At 41.7% G+C, this 18,317-nt stretch overlaps 1 protein-coding gene across 2 annotated transcripts in view; it reads left to right on the top strand.

The window, feature by feature from the left end:
• The window catches only part of RIGI (RNA sensor RIG-I), a 61,309-nt gene that overhangs the window by 30,518 nt on the left and 12,474 nt on the right, over nucleotides 1–18,317 (top strand). For both annotated transcript variants that reach the window (XM_080670848.1, XM_080670847.1), the window contains exons 8-15: nucleotides 474–732; nucleotides 3,277–3,439; nucleotides 5,984–6,103; nucleotides 9,017–9,174; nucleotides 10,521–10,656; nucleotides 11,420–11,568; nucleotides 14,281–14,371; nucleotides 16,803–16,973. In XM_080670848.1, the coding sequence (XP_080526974.1) occupies nucleotides 474–732; nucleotides 3,277–3,439; nucleotides 5,984–6,103; nucleotides 9,017–9,174; nucleotides 10,521–10,656; nucleotides 11,420–11,568; nucleotides 14,281–14,371; nucleotides 16,803–16,973 (1,247 nt within the window). The remainder of the gene's footprint in view (nucleotides 1–473; nucleotides 733–3,276; nucleotides 3,440–5,983; nucleotides 6,104–9,016; nucleotides 9,175–10,520; nucleotides 10,657–11,419; nucleotides 11,569–14,280; nucleotides 14,372–16,802; nucleotides 16,974–18,317) is intronic.

The following is an 18,317-nucleotide window of genomic DNA, read 5'->3' as shown; positions in this document are numbered from 1 at the left end:
GTTGTTCCAATTGTTTTTCTCTAGCTTCATGTAACTGGGGCGCTTTCTGCTTTGTTTTGGTTTTGGAAAACCATGATTCAAAAAATTCATAGTAGATTCAGCTTTTATAAAATCTAGATGTAATTCCTTCAGGATTCAAGTCTGTTTTGTTAGCTATACCTGAAATCCGAAGTAAATGACTTAAGAGACACATTTTACATTTAACTGGCACATTTATCTTTTTAATGATTTTATGATTTATTTACTATGACTCTTTAAGTACTAGTTTCTTAGTGGCTTAATATATACTCCTAGCCATTTTAACTAGCTTGCATTTATTGATAACTTCCTATGTGGAAGACGTTGCTAAGCACCTGTCTCCTTTTTGACTTAGGGAGAACGCAAGTCAATTAATGTTCTGATCTAATGTTTCATATCTTTGTGGTTTCTCACTCACACTGTGGTTGGTAATAGGCAGTTTCTGTCATTTCCAGGTACAAAATTGCAGGCATTTCTGGAGCCACAGTTGAGAATATCTCAGTGGAACAGATTGTTGAGAACAATGACATCATCATTTTAACTCCACAGATTCTTGTGAATAGCCTTAAAAATGGGACTATTCCATCACTCTCTGTCTTTACTTTGATGATATTTGATGAATGCCACAACACCAGCAAACGCCATCCTTACAATATGATCATGTTTCATTATCTAGATCAGAAACTTGGAGGATCTTCAGACCCATTGCCCCAGGTATCTGCAAAGTCATGGATTCCTTGTCAGAGCTATCACCTTCCTAAATCATATTGACTTATTCTTTTTCAAAATATATATATTTATTGATTTCAGAGAGGAAGGGAGAGGACGAGAGAGAGAGAAACATAAGTGATGAGAGAGAATCATTGATCAGCTGCCTCCTGCACCCCCCACACTGGGGACTGAGCACGCAACCCAGGCATGTGCCCTGACCAGGAATTGAACCGTGACCTCCTGGTTCATAGATGGCTGCTCAATCACTGAGCTACCTATACCAGGCTTGACTTACTTTTTTTTTTTTTTTTTTTAAATATGTTTCTATTGACTTTTAGAGAGTAAGGGAGAAGGATAGAGAGATAGAAACATCATCGACTGGCTGTCCCCTACACGCCTTCTACTGGGGATCGAGCCTGCAACCCAGGCATGTGCCCTGACCAGGAATCGAAACAGTGACCTCTTGGTTCATAGGTCGACGCTCAACAACTGAGCCACACTGGCCAGGCTTGACTTACTCTTATGGCCACAGGGAAGATGTCCTTCTCAGGTTCTAAGTCCACATTATATAACTCATTGATTAAATTTGATTCATTGGTTCATTTATCCACTTAACAAATATGTATCAGGTGCCTCCACGCACTGTGCAAGGCACTGGAGATGCAAATATAGAAAGACATAATCCTTGTCTTCCAACGGCTGGAGTTTCATGGGGAGCCAAATATGTTAGAATTATGTCACAGTGTATCATGATGGCACCCTGTGGAGGTGAGTACATGGTGCAGTCAGAAGAGAAGTAAAAGAGCTCCGAAGTGTGCTACGGAGGCAAGGCAAGTCCTAACAGAAGTTAGGTTGGGCAAACAATAACAAGAGTTACAAGGTAGGTAGCTGGGTGGTTTTCAGGAAAGGCTACTGTGTGTCCAGAGGCACAGAGCAGTGGTCGGCAAACCGCGGCTCGCGAGCCACATGAGGCTCTTTGGCCACTTGAGTGTGGCTCTTCCACAAAATACCACGGCCTGGGCGAGTCTATTTTGAAGAAGTGGCGTTAGAAGAAGTTTAAGTTTAAAAAATTTGGCTCTCAAAAGAAATTTCAGTTGTTGTACTGTTGATATTTGGCTCTGTTGACAAATGAGTTTGCCGACCACTGGCACAGAGGGATGAAAGAATATGGTGCGCTTAAGGATCTTGAAGCTTTTAAATATCACTTAGGTGTAGAGTATGAAGTAGTGAATAGCAGTAGGTGAGTAAGGATGGGAGAGAGGGAATGATTGATAGAAAAGGTGCCAGGAGAGCCCTGGCCGGTGTGGCTCAGTTGGTTGCGTGTGTCCCATCGCCGAGAGGTTGCTGTTTCCATTCCCAGTCAGGCACATGCCCAGGTTGCAGGTTTGATCCCCAGTCCGGGGCATGCAGGAGGCAGCTGATCAGTGTTTCTCCCCCATCAATATTCCTCTCCCCCTCTCCCTTCCTCTGTCTCTTAAATCAATAAGAACTTTTTTATTTTTAAAAGATGCCAGGGGAGACCAGAGGTTTGGGATAAGAAGGCAAGTAGATGGATTTGTACAGGAGACCAGATGGAAAGCCATTTTTGGTGTCAGAGGGGAGACGGTAAGAGTAGTCATCACAGAGAGTAGTTCTCAGATGGGAGGGGAAAGGGAGGGAAATTGGATATAAGCCCTCTTTTCTCTTGAACGTAGGAGAGGTCGATAGATCATTTGCGGAGAAGAATCAAGATGGGAATGGAAGATGCGTGGAGAGGATTTGAAAAAGAGAGAGAACTAATCCACAGAAGAATTGACTGGTCATATTGGGGGCTCAGATGAAGTTGGAAATTGCAAATTGGTAGCATAGTAATCTCACATTTGTGTACAGTTCTCTAACCCTAATAATTACCTGTTTAGGAAACACAGGTTGGAAGAAATTCAGGATGCTGCCCGTAGACAAAATTCAGTTGCAATCACATTTCTTACACCCTTTCGTCTAGAAACAAAAATTGGTAGCTAAATATTCAATATTTATTGAGAAGCTTTTAGAGGAAGAAACAATATTTATTGGGTGGCCATTAACCTAAGTTCTTTACAAATGTTATCTTACTAAACGCGCACAGCTACTGTTTTAAATCGCTATTGTTGCCTAGCCTTACAGAGAGGGAGCTGCTTGTCCAAGGACACACAGCCAGTGTGACATGGCTGGGCTTGGAATGGAAGGGTGTCCGATTTCAGCCCTTTTCCTCTTCAGTATGTTGTTCTACTCATCATGGGGGGCACCCGGGTAAAGAAGAAAGAAGCCCTGCTTGAAAGGCTTTCCTCTCTTCATGTCTATGCTGATTTGTGTTCAACTCATGAGTTGTGACTTCCGCATTTATTCAGCGCTTTGCTTAATGAGGACCTGTCTATTTGCACTGTCATAGAGAGTTTCAGGGGAAAAAATGCCCCTGCTCTTTATTTGAAGTTAGGGGGAAGCTTGCGGTAGCAGGAGAGCATTCCAGGAGGGGCTGAGGAAATGCCATGCTCTCCCCGGACATCTAATGGCGTGGCGCGCTCTTCACAGGTCATTGGGCTGACTGCCTCGGTTGGCGTCGGAGATGCCAAAAACACAGCGGAAGCCATGGAGTATATCTGCAAGCTGTGCGCTTCTCTTGACACATCAGTGATGGCAACAGTCAAAGACAACTTGGAGGAACTGGAGGAAATTGTTTATAAGCCCCAGAAGTGTAAGTGGGATCCAGTAACAAGCCCTTTAGACTCTGTTATCCTCTGCTATTCCTAGTTCAGAGCCATTTGAATGGACACTAAATTTTTACACTTTCTCTGTTTGGTAGAAACTATTTAACCCCAAACTTGGGAAATAATCACATTTCTGGCCTCTCTCCTCGACGGAGCTCTCTGCCCAAGCAATGGATGAACCTCAGGAATGGCCTGTAGGAAGCAAACAATCTGACTTCATTTCCATAAAACTCTTATACAGAGAACCATGAGAGGGAGAGGTGATGAGAAAATCTAAGCATGTAAATGGCCAAGACCCGGCTCGGTCCTTCCCGGTGTCCATGCCTGAGGAGGATACTGTGTGGTCATTCATCATTTCAATATTTATCTGATAATTTTGGTTGAAATTATCTGAGTTCATCAGACCTTACGTCAAAAGATGAGAATATGATTTTTATAAGATGGACTAGCAAATGTTTATTGGATACCAATGCTATACTAATTCAGCAAGGGAGAGATGGGAGAGGAAATACACATGATTTCATCCTTGCTCTCTGAACAGCATGTGACTGTACAAGGCAGAACAGACAGACATGAAATAGTCAGGGAGGGGGCAGTTACGTTTCTTTCTGGGAGCTGCCTGTAGGTGTTTAGAGAAGATACACAATCTGAACTTTTTCGTATCAAATACATATTTATTCATAACCTGGTCCCCCTGCCCTCTGAGCTTCCTCTCCTCCCAACTCCCATAAACCCAGCCATTGCATTCCTGTGGGCTCCTCACATGTGTCAAATGCCTTTTCTTTCTAACTTTGGTCCATGCTCTGTTTTTTATTTTTTTAATATTTTTTATTGTTTAAAGTATTACATATATTAGTATATATATCTCCTTTTTTTCCCCCATTGACCTTCCCCCAGCCTCCCCTACCCCCTGTCATGTGCCCTCATCCCACCCCCCCAGTGTCTTGTGTCCATTGGTGTGCTTATATGCATGCATACAAGTCCTTTGGTTCATCTATTTCCCTCCCTCCCTCCCCAACACTCCCCAGCCTTCCCCCTGTAATTTGACAGTCTGTTCGGTGCTTTATTGCCTCTGTATCTATCTTTATTCATCAGGTTATAATGTTCTTTATTTTCCATAAACGAGTGAGATCATGTGGTATTTTTCTTTCATTGCCTGGCTTATTTCACTTAACATAATGCTCTCCAGGTCCATCCATGCTGCTGCAAATGGTAAGAATTCCTTCTTTTTTATAGCAGTGAAGTATTCCATTGTGTAGATGTACCATAGTTTTCTAATCCACTCATCTGCTGATGGGCATTTAGGCTGTTTCCAAATCTTAGCTATGGTGAATTGTGCTGCTATGAACATAGAGGTGCATATATCCTTTCTGATTGGTGTTTCTAGTTTCTTGGGATATATTCCTAGAAGTGGGATTACTGGGTCAAATGGGAGCTCCATTTTTAGTTTTTTGAGGAAACTCCATACTGTCTCCACAGTGGCTGCACCAGTCTGCATTCCCACCAGCAGTGCACGAGGGTTCCTTTTTCCCCGCATCCTCGCCAGCACTTGTCGTTTGTTGATTTGTTGATGATTGCCATTCTGACAGGTGTGAGATGGTATTGCATTGTCATTTTGATTTGCATCTCTTGGATAATTAGTGACTTTGAGCATGTTTTCATATGTCTCTTGGCCTTCCTTCTGTCTTCTTTTGAAAAGATTCTATTTAGGTCCATTGCCCATTTTCTTACTGGATCATTTATCTTCCTTTTATTAAGTTGTATAAGTTCCCTGTAGATGTTGGAGATTAAACCTTTATCAGTGATAACATTTGCAAATATGTTCTCCCATACAGTGGGCTTTCTTGTTTTGTTGATGGTTTCTTTTCCATGCTCTATTTTTTACATGATTGCATTTGCTTCCTCCTTTCCTCTTCCCCTGCGTATCCCACACCACTGCCTCCCTTGGAAGAATTTGGGGTTCTTTTTTTCCCTGTGCTCCATGACGTGTGCATACTATGTTACCACACTCAGCTGTGGTTATTTGTCTGCGTATCTTTCTGTCCCCTAAGAACACATACCTCTCTGGAGCATGGAGTGAGTTCTTTTCAATTGTCTGTCACCAGAATATGGCACATTGTGGGCAGTTAACACATTTTTTGCTGAAACAATGCAATAGTGAATGTCAGGAACAGTACAAACAGTCCTGAAGGTTGCGTGGAAAGGGATCAAAGAACAGAGACAGGCTTAAAAAGTGTGGCATTTGCAGAGACAAGCTGCACACCAGCCTCCTCAGAGCAGGGGCTCTGTGTTGAGTAACAGGAAAGCCAGAGTGAGAAGTTGGGTTAGGCCCAGAGCACAGCACAGCAGACATGTTAGCAGGAGGGATCTGTTGCAAGGTTTTTGAGTGTTTGTTGGATCACCTCGGTGAGTTGCCTGAGAGCTTGGGGCCTCAGAGGAAGTAACAACAGTAGAGAAAGGTTTGGGGATGCCTTCTTTAAACTCTGACATAAGCTTCCTGAAAAATACTCACTTTCCTTTGATGGCTCTAGTTTTCAGGAAAGTGAAATCACGGACCACCAACAGATTTAAATGCATCATCTCTGAGCTGATGAAGGAGACAGAGAGTCTGGCAAAGAGCATCTTTGGTGAACTCGGTACCGTAAGTCTCGGTGAGATAAATTTCATTTCCTATCCTCTCCATTTGGGAATAGCCACATATTGTTCACTAGTATTTGTTTGCAGTCTCCTTAGTTCAGACAATGTCAAGACCCTATCCAGAGGTTGACTTTCTTGATTATAGGTTATTCAAGAACCTTCCAAGACCTCCTTTATTTTCTATTTCCTTTTTTCCCCTTTATAAATCCAAAGTAAATGCAGGACACACACACCTGAAATATATTACATGTAAATCAGTTCATTGCTTTTTTGACCTTCCAAAGTAGCTTTCTGTCCTGACTTCCTATTATAGGAATGAAACCACCATTCCTCTGATGGCTGAGATTCAAGCCTAGAAGTGACCTTTGATCTTTCTTCTTTTGAGACTCTCTCATGAAGTCACCAAGTTCTGTTCTCCTTTTCATCCACTCATTCATTCAGCAGAGAGTTACTGTGCCAGGGACTGTGGTAGAGAGGGAAACAGCAAGATTAAAGACATAGTCCCACCCTCACAGTGAAGCAGTGAGAATCAGATGCGAGTAGTTCCCATGGGACTGGGCAGCGTCACACACTGGGTGCCTTGGGAGCACATGGAACTGGACTGGGCTGCAGGGAAGGCTTCCTGGGACAGAACTAGAAGTTAGCCAAGTTAAGAAGGAGAGACAGCCCTGACCGGTTTGGCTCAGTGGATAGAGCGTCGGCCTGCTGACTCAAGGGTCCCAGGGTCGATTCCGGTCAAGGGCATGTACCTTGGTTTGGGGCACATACACAGTAGGAAGTGTGCAGGAGGCAGCTGATCGCTGTTTCTAACTCTCTATCCCTCTCCCTTCCTTTCTGTAAAAAATCAATAAAATTAAAAAAATTAAAAAAGGAGAGACAGTTAGGTGAGATCGAAAGGCATTAGGCATAGAAGGAAGAGAAAGTGCAGTGAGTTTTAGGAAGTACAAGCATTTCGTGATAATTTTATATATTATATATCTTTTCATGATAATTTTAACATGTGAGTAAGGAGTGAGGCTAAAGGGAGAGGCAGGGGGTAGAAGGGGAAGGGCCTGGTAGGCCAAGCTGAGTTTAAATTGTATCCTAAAAGCAATGGGAAGCAACTGAAGATTTTGACGTGATAAGGGTACCAGTGAAGGAAGAGGGCCGGAGGCTGTGGAGATGGCTTGGTGAAGGGAGGAGGCTTGTGCAAAGCACTGCAGACGGGAAGTGTTCAGACTTAATGGCTAACTGGATTTGGGTGGGAGGGAGGGAGAGAGGGAAGGGAGTGGAAGGTTTCCCCGCAGGCTTCTCGCTTGGGCAGCTGTGCATATGTCTGTGAGTGGTACTGGTTCTAGCACTAGGAGCAGCTTTGGCAGGTACAGGGTGAGTTGGGAATTTGGGAGATAATTGAATTTCTAATGTCTGCAAGATTTCTCATGGTGCTGTTACCTTCTCTCACACTTGTTCTACTTCTCTTTCCTTTTCTTTTACAGCTTGATTTAGGGCTTATTTTAATAGCCTTCTAGCTGGTTTGCCCACGTTCACTCTCTTTTCCATCTATTCCCTCCCCCATTGCCTGGCTAGTCTTCCTGAAGTACCAGCCTTACCTCGTCAGTGTCCTGCTTGAATCTCTTTGCTTACAGGCAAAGCCCTCCAGGTCTCTCCCTTGACAGTCTGAATCCTGCCTGCACAGCCTGGTTCTACTTCTTTCCACTTTTACCTCCCACTCATTCCCCAACTAAATTTTTTTTTATTATTTATTTTTTTATTTTTTGAAGTATTACAAATCCCAACTAAATTTTTTGATTTAGCCTTGAACATGCTCATTCACTCGTTTGTTCGTTCATTCAGTGTTGGCAAGGTGCTGGGTGATGAGAATACACTGTGGACCCTGAGACACAGCCCCTGCCTTCACGGCATTTCCAGTGTAACAGTAAAGCCAGAATTAGGAAGTAATAAAAATAAAGCAACAGGGGATGGGGTGGGTGGGTGGTGGGATAAAGGTGTTTCAAGGAAAAGGGAACAGCATGGACTGAGGCCAGGAGAGTAGAGTGTGCGGACTCACATCAGTCCTGTAAATGCAGGGAGGGGAGTGTCTAGAGATGAGGATCAGAAACAGGCGGGGCGGGGTCACCGAGGACCTGTCGGAAGCAGTGGGATAGCAGTTTCTCACCTTCAGTTTGAAAACTCCCTCTTAATTCTGAGTGAGGAATGTATTGGAGGAAATACGGGGAGAAGTGGGGAGACCAGTTAGGAGGCCATGATATCATCCAGGAGCGTTATCACATGGTCTGACCTGGGGAGGGGGCAGAAGGGTACGGGGTCTTCAATTTCTACCTTCTTATTCCCTCCACCTCTAATACCCTACCTCCTCCTTTTTGCCAGTCCAAATCCTGTCAACTGTTCATTTCTGGATTGCTTAGCTAATTTTTTTACTAGACTTTATTTTTTTTAGAGTAGTTTTAGGTTCATAGCATAATGGAGCAGAATGTACAGAGATTTCCCATATACCTGCCTGGCCCCAGCCTTGCTTGTTTTCATGCCTCCCCAAGTTCAATAAATACTTGTTGATTCTTGTAGTTTACTGCTGGCCACCTCGTTTGTAGTTGGCCTGGGAAAGAAGCATGTCAAGGCCACTTGTCTCAGAAGCCTCCTTTGTTCCTTTTATTTAAAAAGAGGAACATTTTAGCCCAGAAATAGAGCTCGTCCTGTGAATTTTATTGGACTGTGCTCTTCCCGGGGAGCCCTGGGGACCTGACTATTCCTAGAGTCACTCGCAGACGGAGCTGCTGGAGGGCAGGGCTGGGTCTCCCTCCTCCTTTACTGGGGCCCCAGCACCTGCACAGAGCTCTGTGTACAGAATAAGAAAGAAAATTAGAGGGTAAGGCATGCTTGGAACCTGGAATGACTGACACATGACACATTGAAAAACTTTTTCTTTCCAGAAAACTTATTTCAGATTCAAAACAGGAATTTTGGAACACAGAAATATGAACAGTGGATCGTTGCAGTTCAGAAAAAATGCATAGTGCTGCGGCTGCCAGACAAAGACAAGGAGAGCAGGATCTGTAAAGCGCTGTTTTTGTACACTTCACATCTGCGGGTATGTTGCTTCATTGGAAAGGCATATTTTATTTTATACTTACTGATTTGAGAGAGAGAGAGAGAGAGATATTGAGTTGTTGTTCCACTTATTTATGCATTCTTTGGTTGATTCTTATATGTGCCCTGACCTAGGATCAACCCACAACCTTGGCTTATTGGGACAATTCTCTAACCAACTGAGCTACCCGGCCAGGGCTGGTCAGGCATGCTTTAGTTGTAGCACCTACTGGGAGCTGTGCTGTAGCAGCTGAGGGAACATCAACTTTTCATCCTGTCCCCACAGCTCATTTAGGAACTTTCCAGAAGATTCTTATGAAGCAAACTCCAAAAATTATCTCATTCAGCATCGTCTTTGTCTGCTTTCTGAACTTAACACTGGAGGCAATAGGATGGACAAAGGGAGGCTCTGTGCTGTGCCTCCAGCATTCCCATGACTGACACGATTAGGAAAAGTTGGGTGAGGATGAGCGTTACGGTAGATAGGTGACTGGTGACAGCCATCCTTAAAGTTCAGTCTGGGACTCCCGTTGCCCTATCCTGAAACATGTTTTCTTACCTCGGATAGAGCCACATGCACACAGGAAGATACAGATGTTTTAGGATATATTTGGCCAGTATGCATTTATAGAATTTTAATGAGCATAATATTTGGTGTAGGTGGTCAGCGCCATCATTCTAAGCAGGTGCAATCACAATTCAGTGATGACTTTAGATGTATAAAGAGATTGAGTTGAATGTCTGGATTATGAGGCAGATTGATATGGAAGTTGATTTGCTTTTGTTGTTGTTTTTTAGCCTTTGACATGCATTTTTCTTGTAATTTTCTCTTTCTCTTCCAAGGTAGACCTCTAGAATCCAGAGTGATCCTAATTAATTATTGATTCTAGCTAACTGAGATTTTTTGAAAACAGTATTTGATTCCAAGATTTTACTAAGTACCATAAGGGACTGTTCATTTTATTTTTATTTTTTTAAAAATATATTTTATTGATTTTTTTTACAGAGAGGAAGGGAGAGGGATAGAGGGTTAGAAACATCGATGAGAGAGAAACATCGATCAGCTGCCTCCTGCATACTTCCTACTGGGTATGTGCCCGAAACCAACATACATGCCCTTGACCAGAATTGAACCTGGGACCTTTCAGTCCACAGGCTGACGCTCTATCCACTGAGCCAAACCGGTTAGGAGGGGACTCTTCATTTTAAAAAACTAAGTTGGAACAGATTTGAGGAAAGTTTATTCTTAAAATTAATTTCATGCCAAGTTATAGCTCGTTGAACTTAAGTATAGCAGATGTGTTGGACATTAGAAATACATTGAAACTCCGTTTTCGTTTTAAACAGAAATTTAATGATGCCCTCATTATCAATGAGCATGCACGGACGAAAGATGCTCTGAATTACTTGAAAGACTTCTTCAGCAACGTCCGAGCAGCAGGATTTGATGAGATAGAGCAAGACCTCACTCGGAGATTTGAAGGTGGGTGGTGGTTCCGGAGGAGGAAGCCATGCAGCCTGGTGACTCCAGTGATAGCATAATGGTACGGCATTGTATTTAGCATTTGGTGGTGCTCAGGCAGAATGTTGTCCTGGGCTTACACAGATGGCGGGACCATTGAGCTTCAGTGAAATCTGGTACTAATGGAAAGAACCTGCGGCTTACCCTAGTTCCAATTTTGAAAAAGGAAAAATAGTAGAACTTGCAAAGGATATATTTCATGGAAATAGTTAATAGTAGCATATTTTGATTTTACTTTTAGTAATTTTATAAAGGTTTACAAACTACAAAAAAGTGTTTTAATGATATTGAAAATACTGTAATTTATATATACTTCTATGTAAAGAGGAAAACCAAAATGGCCCATAGTCCCATATCCCTCATATTAAGAAAAATAAAGGAAGATATTAAATGAAAAGTAAGGCTTCCTTCTCCTTCTGCCCAATTTTCCCAAAGGTAATTGCTATGAATAATTTGGGGGGGGGGTGCTATACTGAAGTATTTACTTACACATATGTGTAACCCAGTGATGTGCTGCTACACATTGAACAACCAGCTCTCTGGAGGGAAACAAAATATATGCATTTATTGGTGTATTTACTAGTAATATATGCATTCAATTGGTGGTTTTCACTTATACAATTCTGGTCAGATTAAGAGATTAACTGGACTATAGCTGAAGGTCACAGTGTGTTCTAAATTTCTAGAATTTATAAGTCATTTACAAAACGTTCTCCTTTTGCAGAAAAGTTGCAAGAACTAGAGAGCATTTCTATGGATCCCAGCAACGAGAACCCTAAACTGAAGGACCTCTGTTTCATCTTGCAAGAGGAGTACCACTTACACCCAGAGACCAGAACCATTCTCTTCGTGAAAACCAGAGCACTTGTGGATGTAAGCTTCTTCCTCCTTGTGGATAACAAATTGAGCAGTACCATTTTATTGAAAAGATTGTCTTCTCTTTACTTCACTGTTGTAATTATTCTAGTTTATAATGATGTCTTGATACCTTTATATGTTTTTTATTCTTTTCATCGATTTAAAAAATTTTATCCATTCTATGGGTATGTAGTGATATCTCACTAGGGTTTTAATTTGCACTTGATTAGTGACTAATACTATTTAACACTTTTCATATACTTGTTAGCCATCCACACATCTTTTTTTGGTGAAGTGTCTGTTCATATTTTTTGCCCATTTTAAAATTGGTGTAGTTGGATTGTTTATCATGTTATTTTTGAGTGATCTTTTATTCTGACAAAAAGTCCTCTGTTGGGAATGTGATTTGAAATTTTTTCTTCTGGTCTTCTCATTCTCTTAACAGTATCTTTTACAGATGGAAAGTTTTAACTTTTGATGAAGTCCAGTTAATCAATGTTTTCTTTTTGTGGATTGTGCTTTTGGTATTGTATCTAAGAGCACGTTGCTCACCCACGACCACAAAGGTTTTCTCTATGTTATCTTCTAGAAGCTTTTACATCTTATTGTTAGCTCTCCAATCCACTTTGAGGTATGGGTTGAGATGCTTTTTTTTCTTTTTATATGTGGACATGCAGTTGTTCCAGCACTGTACTAGTATATTGAGACTGTTCTTTCTCCATTGAATTGCCTTTGTAACTTAAAAAAACAAAAACAGCTGACTGTATTTATGTGGATCTATTTCTGGATTCTCTATTCTGCTCCATTTATCTATATGTCTGTACTTTCATCCATCACACTGTCTTTTTGTTTTGTTTGTTTTTTTTATACTAGATTTATTTATAGGTAATCTTTATTCCTTAGAGTTCATCCGTATAAATTGTATAATACCATTTTGTTTAGTATATTTACAGAGTAATGCAACTATCACCAAAACCTAATTTTAGAACATTTCCATCTCCCCACAAAGTAAGTCCCCACTCATTTGCAGTCACTCCTCATCAAAATTCTACTGAGTCCTAAGTAATCGCTTATCACTTTCTGTCTCTATAGATTTGCCTATTCTGGACATTTCGTGTAGATAAAACTGGAAAATAGGTGGACCTTTGTGACTGTTTTCATTTTACTTAATTCTTTTGCATAATGTTTTTGAGACCATCTATGTTAAGACAGAAGTAAATTGTCCATTTTTTTAATTGTTATACATCCCACATTGTCTTGATTGCTATAGCTTTATAGTAAGTCTTGAAATCAGCTGGTATGAGTTCTCTAACTTTTTCTTTTCTTTGAAATTGTTTTAGCTGTCTTCCTTTGTCTTTCCATTTATATTTTAGAATCAGCTTGTCCACATCTATGAAAAAGGCTACTTGGGATCTCTTTTGGGATTGCATTGAACCTACAAACAATATTGGGGAGAAATGACATCTTAATAATATCAAGTCTTCCAATCCATGACCATAGTATATCTCTTCATTTATATAGGGATTCTGTATTAGTTACCTATTGCCGACAACAAATTGCCCCACAACTTAGTGACTGGGAACAACGAACATCTATTATCTTACAATATCTATGGGTCAGGAAGCAGATACACTTAACTGGGTGTTTCTGGCTCAGCGTCTCATGAGGCTGCAGTGAGGGTGTTGGCCATGGCTGCAGTCATCTCAAGGCTTGAATTGGGAGGATCAACTTCCACCTCACTGAGGTGTCTATTGGCAGGCCTCCGGAGATGTGCTGCTTCTTTTTTTTAAATACATTTTTACTGGTTTCAGAGAGGAATGGAGAGTGAGAGAGAGATAGAAACATCAGTGATGAGTAAGACTTATTGATCAGCTGCCTCCTGTATGCCCCACACTGGGGACTGAGCCTGCAACCCAGGCATATGCCCTGACCGGGAATCGAACCGTGACCTCCTGGTTCATAGGTTGACACTCAACCACCAGCCACACCAGCCGGGCGGAAGATGTGCTTCTAAGCTCACTCACTTGGGCCTCTCCACAGGCTGCACGGTGGCTGGCTTTCTCTGTGTGATCCAAGAAAGTTTGAGGAAGAATGCCTAATATGGAAATCACAGTCATTTTATCACTTCAACTGGGAAGTGATAATCTCATCATATTTTGTTCATTAGAAGCAAGTTGATAAGTTCAATTCACACTTGAGGGGAAGGGACATAAGGATCTGAATACCAGGGAAACAGATCATTGAGGGCTACCTTCGATGCCACCTACCACATCTTCTTTGGTTCCTTTTATCAGTGTTTTGTTGTTTTCAGCATACAGATTCTGCACGTATTTTGTTAGACTTATACCTTAGTATTAACTTTTTAATGCTATTGTAAATGGTACTTTTGTCTGTTGGTGGTATATAGAAATACAACTGATTTCTGTATATTGATCTTATGTCCTAGATCTTGCTAAACTCACTTTTTAGTTTTACATACCCACTTTCAATCTAAACTTTGCTTTTATCACTTAAAAAATATCTTCAATGACAAAGATTTGTACCTTTATGGTTAGTTATTGCATGGAATTCAATTCCAAGAAGCAGTTTTCTTAGATTTATCAATCTGAATACTGTCTGTATACCAACTTAACATGTTTTTTTTTCCTTCTTGCATATACTTCAGTATTGAATTAATACAGATGGCATACAAATAGGGCCTAACTGATAATTGCTTTTTGTTTTCAGGCTTTAAAGAAATGGATTGAGGAAAATTCCAATCTCAACTTTCTAAAACCTGACATATTGACTGGACGTGGCAAAACAGATCAGAACTTAGGTATTTATATATGGTATACTACATATAAGAATATATGTAATCTATTGAATCTTTTTTATGTTTGTATCAGGGTTCAACTAAAGAAGCAAAACCAGTAGATTATACACACACACACACACACACACACACACACACACACACACACACAGATACATACATATACATACACACAGGGATTTATTACAAGGTACTGGCATACACAATTGTACTGGCAAAACAAATCTGAGGTCTGCAGGGTAGGTGGTCAGGAGCCGGCTGGAACCCCACAGCCATGAGCTGTTTGAAGTCCCTGAGCTCAGGAAACACCTAAGCCCTTTTTTAATACTAATACCTAATCAGTATTATTTATTAGGTTAGGCCCACCTAGGGTGAAGCCCCTGTTGATTCCCTAATGTCAACTGATTAAGAACTTTAATTACAACTGCACATTCCACTAGGGACTGTAGTTCAGCCTAGCCAAGTTGACATATCAAAAGGCCATCACATGCTCACATGCTAGAAAGTTGCAGACATTGCCTCCTCCCATTCTTTTTTTTACATATTGTTTGAGCATGTCACTCTTCTGCTCAACCAGCAGATTAACTGGAAATAGAAATGTTCTGTTTCTACTTCATTATTCTTTAAACTGTAGATGCTTTTGTGTGTATTATATACTTTGAGTTTAAAAAAATAGTCCAAGTAGACAAGTCTGAACTCTAGTGAGGGTGGTCAGAGGATGTAAGGCTGCCTCTGTGATCATCCAGGAGGAGCCAGGTGGCCAGCCCTCACCTGGCATTCTCACAGCTGTGCTCCCCACGCCTCAGTGACCAGCAATGACATCCTCTCTGTTCCTCCTCTGTAGTGTTATGATAAGCAGTTCCCACCCTGTCAGTCCTCAGTCATCACCCTTGCACTTCCCCCTTATACACATTTTAAATTTCATGACTCTAAAGGGCAAATTCAGATTTTGAAGATTTGGCTTACCAAATGAAGTCCAACACCACAGATTCTTTTTTTTTTAAATTCTTTATTGTTTAAAGTATTGCATATGTCTCCTTTTCACCCCATTGACCTCTCCCCAGCCACTCTCAACCCCCCAGCACATGCCCTCACCGCCCCCCTACTGTCTGTATCCATTGGTTATGCTCATATTCATGCATACAAGTCCTTTGGTTGATCTCTCCCTCCGCCCCACTCTCCTGCCTACCCTCTTAGGTTGGACAGTCTGTTGGATGCTTCTATGACTCTGGCTCTATTTTTGTTCATCAGTTTATGTTGTTCATTACATTCAACAGATGAGTGCGATCATGTGATATTTATCTTTCTCCGACTGAACACCACAGATTCTTGTGGTCAAAGTTCTGTGCCATCTGACTGCAACATGAGTCCAATATGATTTTCCACCTTTGTTATTTCCCCACAAATAAACACTCAGAAGCCATTTTCTTATTTGTTTCCTCAGTTATTCATCCATCCATCCACATTTATTTAGAACTTAGTCTGTGCCAGTCATTGTGCTTCTGCCAGACAGCCTTCCCCAACCCCCTCCACATTCCCACAGCATCCATTCTGCCTCCACTTCATTGCTCGTCACATGGAACTATAGCTTCCTATTATACCCCTCTTCCTCAAACTATGAGGTCCTTGTAGATAAACGTGGACCTTTAACCATTGTATTCTTATCAGACAAACCATAATGCCAAATAAATGTTTGATGAACAAATGAATGAAGAAGTTCAGAAATTAATGAAGTATGGTGTCTGCCTTGAAGTTGTTTTGTCCTTCACAAAGTATATCTCAAGATTTTGACAGCCGATAAACTAGGAAAAAAATAGAACTTTTATAAATTCTATTAACTCTAAAGTGGGGATCACTGAAGTTTTTTCTCCTCTCATTATATCAGTGGCTGAGAACTGCTCACTCTTAGGATCCTAGACTTAAAAATTCAAGGCCAGGTTCTGCTGCAAGCTAGCCTGTCAGTTTATCATACTTCCAAAAGCCTCAGGATCCTCATCTGTGAAGGGGAATGGTGACACTTGCCAATCAGCCTAAGAGAGCTTTGTGAGGTTCCCATGAGTAAGTAGATGAAAATGTTTTGTCAGCTGTGAACTCCTCTACACATGCAAAGGTATTACGATTAGTTAATATGTTTTTTTTAAATCAATATTTGTTTTGAGACAACACAACTAAAGCCACACAGCTCGTAAATGGCGCAGCTGGAATTTGAACTCAGGCAGTGTTGTGACAGAGTCCAAGTTGCACCACCCAACGTGTGCTCTCTATAGCAATGATAGGATAGGCCCTGCAGCCTGGGGTTGTTGGGAGATCATGAATACAAAGCACTAATCACAGTACCTGGCATGTAGTAAGCATTCCATAGTTAATAGCTGCTTTTCCTCAAGGGTAAAATTTCCTTTTTGGTGAGTTGTAATGCTCTCTGACTCTGGCACAGGAATGACCCTCCCAGCACAGAAGTGTGTACTGGATGCATTCCGAGCCAATGGCGATAAGAATATTCTGATCGCCACCTCAGTTGCTGATGAAGGCATCGACATTGCTCAGTGCAATCTGGTCATCCTGTACGAGTATGTGGGCAATGTCATCAAAATGATCCAAACCAGAGGTGAGAGAAGCTTTGGTGCTGTTTTCAATGTCAGCCAATTTGTCTGATTTGTGAGTGTCCCTGTCATTCTGGCCTTTCTCCTTTACCGAGTCCTGCTTGTGTGTGTGACTAGTGGCACAGTGGACTCTGGTATCACTGCCCAAAAGGTGACTTACTGGGCCAGGATTGGGTGGCTACAGTTTTGTGCACTGTTTTAATTCTTGTTCACAGTGAAAACGGTGTACGTGACCAACACTGATTGACATGTTTTCAGAAGGCGAATTCCCATTGGTTTGGGGCGGTGGCAGTTGGCATGCACACCTTTCCTGGCTGTGCGTGTCGTGCCGCTGGGCCTGCTGTGTCCAAGGAGCTCTTCTGTCCCACTTGCACCAGAGTCTCCTAACTAGTTCTCTCTTCCTTTTTCAGTTTTTGTAACAGCAGCTGCCACATTACCTCTCCTGGAAAAAGCTCTGAACGTGTCACTTCTCTGTACAGAAACTGCAGTGGTTCCCCAATTTTCTTGATGTTACAGAGTTGTGATATATATATATATATATATATATATATATATATATATATATATATATATATATATATTTTATATTTCAGAGAAGGGAGAGAGAGATGGAAACATCAATGATGAGAGAGAATCAATGATCGGCTTCCTCCTGCACACCCCCACTGGGGATGGAGCCCCCTGACTTGAAATCAAACCATGACCTCCTGGTTCATAGGTTGATGCTCAAACACTGAGCCACACCAGCCGGGCTTGATGTTAACAGTTTTCAAATCGAGCACCCATTTTATCTTTCCAGTTCTTCCCCTTTATTCATGATTCACTTCAGCCAACCTGACTTCATCATTTTCTCCTTGTTGAAGGAATTGCTCATGTATTGCTACTGATGATCGTTTTACCTCTTCCCCCACCTCCCTATCACCTGTCCCAAATTCCCCCAGCTGTCAGTCATCTCTCTTTTGAACATCCGTAACTCTTCATGTCTTTCAGCACTTCTCACTTTCCACCTATATTCTTGTGGTTGTGAACATAGCTTATTTCCCCATTTCCTAGAAAGCTCCTGAGGGAGGGTCTGTTATTATTCACCTTAGAGCCCTCCCAGTGTCATCCTGAGGGTTCATGTTGGACTCTCTATAAAGCAGTGTTTCTGATAGTGTGGCTGTCTGATCACACTGCAGCGTGGAGACTGCGAGGAAGCCAGTCTGCGGCGGGCTCCCAGTTCACCTGCGTGCCTACTGTGCAGGTGCACACCTGCCTCTCGGTCTGTGCTCTGACGGCTCAGCTTCCCTGGAAAGCGGGATTCAGTGACCCAGAGTTGAATTTTAGGAATATGGTTTTATGGTTTTCCT

The sequence above is a fragment of the Plecotus auritus genome, assembly GCF_963455305.1.
Source record: "Plecotus auritus genome assembly, chromosome: 5".
In the NCBI taxonomy this organism is placed as follows: Eukaryota; Metazoa; Chordata; class Mammalia; order Chiroptera; family Vespertilionidae; genus Plecotus; species Plecotus auritus.
This window is presented reverse-complemented; position numbering and strand designations above follow the sequence as displayed.